At 48.4% G+C, this 9,544-nt stretch overlaps 1 protein-coding gene across 3 annotated transcripts; it reads left to right on the forward strand.

Moving 5' to 3' along the window:
• Nucleotides 1–4,216: 4,216 nt before the first annotated feature.
• TENT5A (terminal nucleotidyltransferase 5A) lies at nt 4,217–9,239 on the forward strand. 3 transcript variants are annotated; one of them, XM_030946074.1, is made up of 3 exons: nt 4,217–4,343; nt 5,155–5,662; nt 6,649–9,239. In XM_030946074.1, exons 2-3 carry the CDS (start codon nt 5,240–5,242, stop codon nt 7,426–7,428), a joined length of 1,203 nt encoding a protein of 400 aa, XP_030801934.1. In that variant the 5' UTR covers nt 4,217–4,343; nt 5,155–5,239; the 3' UTR covers nt 7,429–9,239. The 3 variants fall into 3 exon arrangements, with proteins under 3 accessions (XP_030801934.1, XP_030801936.1, XP_030801937.1); XM_030946076.1 differs by lacking the exon at nt 4,217–4,343 and adding an exon at nt 4,916–4,945; XM_030946077.1 differs by lacking the exon at nt 4,217–4,343 and adding an exon at nt 5,031–5,047.
• Nucleotides 9,240–9,544: the final 305 nt, after the last annotated feature.

Consider the following 9,544-nt stretch of genomic DNA (forward strand, 5'->3'; position numbering starts at 1 on the left):
GGAAAAGGGTACACCAGCCTGCATTCTCCAGAAATTTGGTATCTGGAGCTGAGTTTATGCATTCACGTGCTATCTGGGTGGAGAACAACTATGAATATTCTTCAGTCCTGTAGCTGCTGTTTCCGGCAAGATAATTGTGTAGCAACACAGTGAGTAACATAAAGAACTTTTCCGGTGATTGCTGCCCAGCAATGTCTTTCCATCTCAACAGAGAACAAAATTTAGGTCAAGATCTGATTTTTAGTGTTTTAGTTGCCGTTGGCCTCTGTATGAGATAGGGCAAGCCAGCTGTGCTAAGGCACTTCTGAGCAGAGACAGAAAGAGCTGCTGTGCCAAGCCTGGGTGGGAAGCTGCAGCGCTTCCCGCCAGCATTCCCACTGCAGCCAGGGCTGCCGAGGGGCCCCAGGGCTCCCCTTGCACAGCCTGCTCATCCACTTGACACACTGCACATTCAGCCACCTGCAAATTGGGGCTCTCGATGTCCATCTTGCTACAGACTACTGCTTTTTTGTTATTCTGAACATCTATTTGCAATTTTAACATTGTCAAAAGGATTTAGGGAAAATCAACATGATGGTACCTGCTGTTTGTTTCTCCAATAGGAATAACTGCTCTTAATAGAAGGATTAAGAAAAAAATAAAGGAAAGGAGGGATGACATTACCAAACTTTTCATGACACAATTGTGACACAATTGTGCTGTAACTTTTTTTCTGAACTCCTTCTGAGGCTGTTTTTTGGAATTCCTAGACTTCTTTTTTCCTGTCAAACCAATCCAGGCTGCTACTTTTAATGCACAGTAATGATAGCAGCAGTGATGTTTGTTAGGTTTTTAACAAAAAACAAACACCTCTGTCTGAGTTAACATTAATTTTTGAACTGAAGTAGTGTTTCTGCTCAGAAGTGAATCCCCTGACTGTCTGTAGGTAACACATGTTGGCAGACAGCTGTCACACAGACTCAATTCATCTTAGAAAAAGCCAAACTGGAAGTTTTTCCTCGCTGGGCACCAAACAGGAGCCAATTCCTAGACTAGGCACAGACGAAGAGTCACAGTTTCTGACTCTTTTTTTCTGCCAGAAAGAGCATGCTCCTGTTTTAGGCACCATGACTCGGGCAGAAGGGAGGCAGAACAACCTTACAGTCACAGTTGATGTAGTTCAGTCAATAAATTACTTAAATTCCTAAATTCAGCAGAGCTCACCTGGAGAGTACACTCTCTGCTACGTGGCCAAGCTGAATGAAGAGCTCACACTGAGGACTTCATTAGGCAAATATACACAAATGCATACATGAGAAACACATTTGTTGCTATTAATTTTCATTTGTTCTAGAGCAGGACTGAGAGTACGGGTGGAAATGAAGGGACTAATTGAAAAATATTGTGCGAACATACAGAAAGACCCTATTCACATCACACATCTTGTGTTCCTACTAATTGCTTGGGCAGCACAAACAACCTGAATGAGTAATACAATCAAAATTCTGCCAAAGAATTACTGCTCACACTGACAATTTAAAAACCTCCACCTTTTCCTTCCAAAAGTAAGTTTGTCATTAAAGGGACAGAGCGTGTTCATGAGCTGAATTAATGTTTTTATTAGCAGCAGCGTTACCAGTAGAAGTTGTAATTAGAATAATCTCTGTAATTCATACAAATATTTCTGAGTTTCTCATAATGTAATTCACCCTAATTTAATTTCTTGTTACAATTCTTAATGATTTCTACTGATTTAAATTGATGAGGGCTTTCACATTTAAGTAGGGTAGAGAAGCAAAAAATCCATAATGAGTATAAACCTTAAGTAAAGTACTGCACTGATAGAGTTCTATTTCTTTTCTATTTACACAGTTTATTTAAAATGTATATATATAAAATACCCTTTATCTGGTGTCCGTTAATTAAGGGAAGTGAAAAGGATTGCACATCAGTACAAATAATTCCTAATCTATACAAAAAGTGCAATGATTCCCATCCTTTGCACATTTCTGAACTGAAAAAACATAAATGCAGTGATTCTGACTGAAAATTATTTCCTCTCTTCTTTCAGTGAGTGGGAGGTGATTTGCAGGTGCTTACACTGAGAAAGGGAGGTTGAGGTGAGGACAGGGCTTGGCTAGCCCTTCTCCTTTAGCAAAGCCCAGCAGTGTAAAGGTCTTCCTTCTGAGATTGCATTCACCTTGCCTTTAGTAAATCAGTGTTCTCCACTATGAACTTCTGCCCATTTTTCTTTTTAAGTGGACAAGCGATAGCAACTTAAAAGAGGTCAAAAGTCACACTTCATGGAGAAATGAAACAAGATCAACACAAAATAGCACTAAATCCTACTGACCAGAGTAGTGAATGCACTGGTACACTGTGCAGTATTCAAAATACTGCTAAAATTTCATTTCAACATGCTGAGAAGCACAAGTTAAATGAAATGCTGGTTACTCCCAGACAGGAAATTGTCTCGGTTTCTTGGAGCTGGCCTTGCTTAATATGGGATGAGACTCCAAGTCTGATCTTTGTCCTTGCTCTAGAAATCAGTAATCCAGCTGATTACTGATAATGACAATTTGCTTATAAATAAGGTGATAGTTACCCCTTTTGAAAGATTAAATCATGTGCCCTAGTGAACTGTGGTTCACCTGAGTGATGCCAGCCTGGGAATGGGGTTATGTTTTAACATCTCCGAGCTTCCCAGCTGCACAGGGAGGGCAGTGTCGCCTCAGTGCTGCAGGCAAGCAGTGCCCGTGGCGGGACCCCGGGAGGCCCTGCCCTCGGCTGCCACGGGCTGGGCCCCAGGAGCTGGGGGAGACGAGCAGTGCCCCTCTCCTCTGGGGATGCATGGTCAGAGCGAGGAGATGCTGTTCCTGCACCCAGGGGGAGAGTGGGGGCTCCCTGTGCCCAGCAGCAGGAGCCAGTGGGGCCAGTGGCCCAGGCTCCCAGCAGGCAGCTGCAGGCTCCCCTCAACCCCTCAACCCCTCCCCTGCCAGCCGGCCGCTTAGTCTGAATGTTTATTTTATATAAATGAATAAGCTGGCAAACCCTATTCAATATGCTGGCAGACGTACAACATTCTGCTTCTGCTGTTACGCTGCAGTCCCTTGTACACGTTCGTATTTTAAAAGCCTTCTACTTTTTTCTTCTCCTATTACACACAGATATGGAGTAATACAAACACTTTTATCGCCCCCTGAGAGGCACGGGGAGGGGGCGGCGGTGCCGCACGACGGTGCACAGGGCGGAGTCACCCCGCTCCGTGTGCGCCCCGGCGTGAGGAGCACATAGGGAATGAAGGCAACGAAGCCATTGGGAATGTGGGCCGTGGATAAAAGCCCGAGCCGCCCCCGCCCCGCCCGGCCCCGCGGCAGCCAGCAGGGGGCGCCCGTGCCCCGCGCTGCGCCGGCCGGGAGCGCCCCGACGGGGCGGGCGCAGCGCGGCGGGACCCCCGCCCGGGGTGTGCGGAGTGAGGGGGAGTGCCGGGCTCGGGGGTTCCCGGGCAGCCCCACACCTCTAACCCCATCCCGGGGCGGGAAAAGATGGAGGTCGCGCTAAAAATGGGGGGAGAGGACAGTAAACCCCGTCGGGCTGTGTCGCCCACCCCCCCTTTTCGGCGAAGTGCTCGGTTGAGGGAGCTGCGCGTCACGTCGTGGCGCTCCCCCATTAGCCCCTCCTGCCGCGCGTCACAAAACTGCGAGCGGTGACGCAACACCGTCCATGACCCCCCCGCGTCCCCCAGCACTGCACCCTTCCCGCAACCCGCTGTCCATACCGCGCTGGCGTGCGCGGGCTGCGCCCTGGGACGGTGGCGGCCCCGGGTGCTGCTGCATGCATCGGGTGTGTGCGCTTAGTTTGTTTTAAATAGTGTGTATATGTTTTAAATAGTATCTATCTTGAAATAGTATCGATGTGCATATAGTATCTATATGTATTTAAAATAATAACTATATGTTCGTGTATGTACGTAACAGGTGAAAAACAAGCAGATGCATTCATCGTTATTTAAAAGAAAATGCAAATAAAATATATGGGTATGTTTATATAATATGCTTGTCTTCCACGTCATTTTTACGGCTCCGCGGTTACCCAAGTTGTACTCTATAAGCAGGATGCTCCTCTGGAAGGCACCGGCTCCTCCGTGGTCTTCGAGACGTCTTTTTCCTCCCATCGCCGGCGAGGAAGGCGGGCGGGCACAGGGGAAGGGGCCGGGCCGGGGCCGGGCAGGCACGGCGTGATGCCGCTGCGCTGCCGCAGGCGGCTCTGGAAATCTCGGTCAGGAGCCGAGCAGCGCAAACCACACGGCCCGGGATCCTCGGCATCTGCTTGGAGAGGGGCTCTTGCCAAATTCCGTCGCTCTGGTATGAAGTTTGGCTGAGCCTGGGATGACCGGGAATGTCGGGGTGGGCGGGCGGGGGGTAAAAAGGCAGAGGAAAAAAAAAATCTGGGAATGAATGGCAGCGCGGAACTGGGTGCCCCTGGGCGCCCATCGAGGCAGGGCAGGAGCGGGAGGGGCCGGCGCCCCGTTCGGGGCAGGGAGCGCTGCTGCACTTGTTGCCTGCCCGGAGCCGTGCGGGGGAGGCTGCGCTGCGCTGCGCGGCTCTCGCAGCCCGGGGCGGTGCGGGACGGCCGCGCCGGGCGCTGCGGAGGGGCGGGCGGGAGGGTGGCCCGCGGGTGCGCGGGTGTGGGCGGGCCGGGGGCACCGCCGAGGCCGGCCATGCAGATAGAGGGGGCGGGACGCGGGCGCCGTGACTCGGAGCCCCGGAAGCGCGGAGAAACCCCGTATAAAAACTACTGGGGACCTTTCCCGGCCAGAACTACGAAAGCTCCGGAGACGGCGGCAGTCTGCGGCGGCAGCGAGCGGGGCGGCCTCTTGGGCGGTGCGGGGCGGCCTCTCCGTCGGCGCGGGGCGGCCTCTGCCCCGGCGGGAGCGCGGAGAGCGGCGCAAGCGGCGGCGCTGCAGGTCGGGCGCCTTCCCTTATCGTGCAGCACCACCTGGCTCCGGGGGGCTTTTTCTCCCCCAACCCCCCCATTTTATTTAGTTATTTTTTAATCCGATCAGTAGGTGTGTCCCCCCGCTTCCCCGCTGAAAGGGACGGCCGCAGGGGAGCGGAGCTCGGGCGCCGGGTGCACGCAGCTGCTGACCGCTGGCTTTTCCTCCTCTTTTGCCAGGCGCGGAGAGAGAGAGGCCCCGGGGGGCCGGCGGGGAGCCGGAGCGGTGCCTGGATCCAGCCCGGGGAGGCGGCGGCCGCTCACCATGGCAGACGATGAGAAGGCCGGCGGGAGTTCCGCGGACGGCGGCGAGAGCGCGCACTGCAACGTGCTGAGCTGGGAGCAAGTGCAGCGTCTGGACCGCATCCTCAGCGAAACCATCCCCATCCACGGCCGCGGTAACTTCCCCACGCTGGCCATGCAGCCTCGGCAGATCGTCAAGGTGGTGCGGAGCCGGCTGGAAGAGAAGGGCATCGGCCTGCGGGACGTGCGGCTGAACGGCTCGGCCGCCAGCCACGTCCTCCACCAGGACAGCGGCCTGGGCTACAAGGACTTGGACCTCATCTTCTGCGCCGACCTCAAAGGAGAAGCCGAATTTCAGACTGTGAAGGACGTGGTCTTGGACTGCCTCTTGGATTTCTTACCCGAGGGGGTGAATAAGGAGAAGATCACGCCTCTCACACTCAAGGTAAACCTGACCTCTGCCCAGACGCCCGGAGCGGGCAGGTGTGAGCGCCTGCCTGCGGGGAGCGGGCACCTTCCCCCTGGGGATGATGGAGTGGTGCAGCAGCTCCCTCCGCGACCCACGGGAACCCCGAGCCATTTATTTACCCCACGCTTAAAACCGAGGAGGAGTTTACAGTGAAGCGCCCTGCCCGGGGCTCTTCAGGATTAATTAGCTTTTTCTCCCTCCCGGTTGATTTGCTGGGAGCGCTGTTTTACCTGGGGCGTGTGCCAGGCGCTGCACACCTCTCTCCCAGCCCGGCTCGGCAGCAGCTCGGTGTGCCGGCCCCGGTTCCCGGGTGCACGGGGAGCGTAGATGGATTTAACATCTGCAAGAAGGAAACCCCGTCTGCAAGGCATGCTTCCAGCTGTGCTAAGTGCCCCAGTGGGAAGGCATATTCCCTCCTCTGGAAGACACTTCGCTTGAGTTGATTAGGCTGAATCCACATCCTTCCAGATTTTTAGAGGGATTTTTTTTTTTTAATATGAGACTGATTTATGGAACTTGCACCAGTAGGATTGAGGGGAATGAACATTTGCTAAGTTCTTCTTTGGGAAGTAGAGAGAGAAGTGAAAACCAATAACTAAGATTTCTTTTTAGATTGTAGGAGTGACCTTCTGCATATGGGTGCAGGCATATTTGGCAGATGTGCCATGGACTTAGTCTGTAGATGTATTTAGAAGTGACTGAACAAAGTAGTGTTGCTATATACTTCCCTTGCATGACACAGTCCCAGCAGAACACCCTTCCTCTGCTGTCATACCCTTGCAGTGACAGCATTTTGAGCTCTCACATTAAGCACTTACTCTGTGGTTTGTATCTGCAGGCTCCGTGAAATCTTTCATGAAATGCAAATGTGGGGGGGGCTTGAGAGGGGTGAGCAGACGCAGTGAAGGAGAAATTTCTTGGATCTTTGTCTTGACTTTCTCATTTTGTCTTTCTGATTATAGGAGGCTTATGTGCAGAAAATGGTAAAAGTATGCAATGATTCAGACCGATGGAGTCTTATCTCCCTGTCCAACAACAGTGGCAAAAACGTGGAGCTGAAATTTGTGGACTCTCTGAGGCGGCAGTTTGAATTCAGTGTCGATTCCTTTCAAATCAAGCTGGACTCCCTGCTGCTTTTTTATGAGTGCTCAGAGAATCCGATGACTGAAACTTTTCACCCAACTATCATTGGCGAGAGCGTTTATGGGGATTTCCAGGAAGCCTTTGATCACCTCTGCAACAAGATAATTGCCACCAGAAACCCAGAAGAAATCAGAGGAGGTGGTCTTCTGAAGTACTGCAATCTTTTGGTAAGGGGCTTTAGGGCAGCCTCTGAATCTGAGATTAAATCTCTGCAGAGATACATGTGTTCGAGGTTTTTCATTGACTTCTCAGACATTGGTGAACAGCAGAGAAAGCTGGAGTCCTACTTGCAGAACCACTTTGTGGGATTAGAAGACCGCAAGTATGACTATCTCATGACCCTTCATGGTGTGGTGAATGAGAGCACAGTGTGCCTGATGGGACATGAGAGGAGACAGACTCTGAATCTGATCACTATGCTGGCCATCCGGGTCCTAGCCGAGCAAAATATCATCCCCAACGTGGCCAATGTCACCTGCTATTACCAGCCAGCGCCATACGTAGCAGATGCCAACTTCAGCAATTACTATATTGCCCAGGTTCAGACGGTGTTCCCTTGCCAGCAGCACACATACTCTACTTGGCTGCCCTGTAATTAAGAACTGAAATTAGTAGACCCCGTGGAGAGAACTTTCTCTAAGATGTAGGAAGGGGCGACGGGTCCCTCTGAAATGGGGTGTTTTGTGCAATGATGATCTGCTCTAGTTTTCAAGCTTGGGACAAGCTTGTGATTCTTCTAATAATCAAGGGGAGCATGATCAAGAAAGAACCCCAAAATAATTGGATCCTACCCCAGAGCACAAGAGGCCTGTCATTAAAAGCAACCAGCTTCCCCTGAAATAAGTGAGGGAGGAATGCTTGATGACAATATGGGTTGGCAATATCTGCTCCCATAGCTTTGGCATAGAGAAGGTGGGAAAGCCTTATTTTCTTCTATTTTTATTCTTACTCTAGAATGGGATCTGCAAAAGGGAGAAATGAAAGAAACAAAACAAAACAAAAAAAACAACAAAAGAAAAAAACTTCACAAAAACAGTTCTATATATATTCAGGAGTTAAAAGTTAGAGGCATAAAGCAGAGATAAGCTGAATAAAGTTGTATATTGGAATTACTGCATTTGGGGCTTGCAGCAAGTGCCGTCTATGGATTGACCATGTAGAATGTATAGCTTGCTTGACTAGAATGCTTTACCAGAAACAGCTTGCTCCAAATGAACAGTAGTGGATTGGTACAGTTATAGAAGCAGAAACACGTACGATGACAAAGTCCATTATTTCCAGCTGTGTGCATGCCTCACATTCTAAAAATGTGAGAATGCTGGAAAACCAGCTGTGGCAAGAAGTATATACTTAAGGACCAAAGATTTCACAAAAAAGTTATCCAAGCAAAGAAGATACAGTAGAGTATATATATATAAATATATATATATGTAAAAGGAGATGTTCCTATATTTGTACACACCAATAGTAATCAAAAGTGCCTGATGCCTTCATAAAATTTGAAGTGAGAAAAAAATTATATAGTTTTGTGGTTTAACCTTGCATTTTGTTTTATCAGGGACACAAGGATAAAAAAAAAGCAAACCAACCCATAAGCTTGTGAATAAGTGGTGGAGGAAATGACCCTATTTTTTTTCTTGGCAAATACCTGTATAGAGTTAATGTTTTGTCGGTGTGCTATTATCCTAGGTACGTGTGTGTATGTGTGTATATATGTTTGTGTGTGTATATATGTACATGTTATTGGTGTATATCTATATATATACACACACAATATATATTAATGTGGTCTAGGAAAATGTAGCAATTAAGGAATGTTTAAATAAAGTACTACTTGTTTTCCAGTTTGCAACAGGATGTCATAGGACAGTGGGCACCTTGCAGTGAAATTTTAACCCACACCTGAGAAATTTGGAGTAAATGAACCAGTCAGGATTAAGGTGGGATTCAGATAATGTCTTTGGTTGCAAGAACAAGGATTACAGTAATTCAGTGGGTTGCTTGTGAGCCATAATAATTCCACAGATGGAGAAATATATGACTAGCTGATTTTTTTTAACTGTTTTGTACTGTAATGCCATTTTGACATTTAACCCACTAATATTGTGACTGCATACCTCCATGATGTGTAATTTCAGTGGAACGTGGATCAAAGATAGGTTTATTTAAAACCCCTGACAGCTAAAGAATATTGTATTAGTTGGTAATTTGAACACTAATTGTTAATATTTAAAGGAGTATTTTTAATAGAATGCATTATGCATTCCAGGACCACTAGAATTTAGCAAATGTGAAATGAACCCTTTTTAAGAGTGTTGCACGATTGCTGAAAATTATATTTTATATATATATTATATATATATATTTTTATGCAAATATTAAACATCTTTGATCTGGTTGTCACACTGCATTTACAATTTTAGTACTGTACTTTATTTAAATGGAATCACTTTACATTGGAACAATAGCTATTCACTTTCATTTCCTCTCCCGAAAGACCAGCAGGGGGGAAAAAACCAACCTCCTCCACTGCTGTTTTCACTTCAGTGCCATCTCTGAAGGTGTTAAATTCTTTGTTGTGCTTTGAAAACCTAATGACTCAGTGACACTTGACTCTGATAGTTTGCTTTTTCTTTCTGAGGGGGGAGAAAAAAAAAGGGAATTCAGGCTTTTGAAGGAAATCCGTCTGTGCCCTGCCTGGTCACAGGCACGGTC

Source organism: Camarhynchus parvulus, chromosome 3 (assembly GCF_901933205.1).
Source record: "Camarhynchus parvulus chromosome 3, STF_HiC, whole genome shotgun sequence".
Classification (NCBI taxonomy): Eukaryota; Metazoa; Chordata; class Aves; order Passeriformes; family Thraupidae; genus Camarhynchus; species Camarhynchus parvulus.

Bases quoted from the DNA above. Each gene is read 5' to 3' on its own strand.
- TENT5A (XM_030946074.1), top strand. From the start codon at position 5,240: ATGGCAGACGATGAGAAGGCCGGCGGGAGTTCCGCGGACGGCGGCGAG. The intron at 5,663-6,648 runs GTAAACCTGACC...TTCTGATTATAG, and splicing joins TCACGCCTCTCACACTCAAG to GAGGCTTATGTGCAGAAAAT.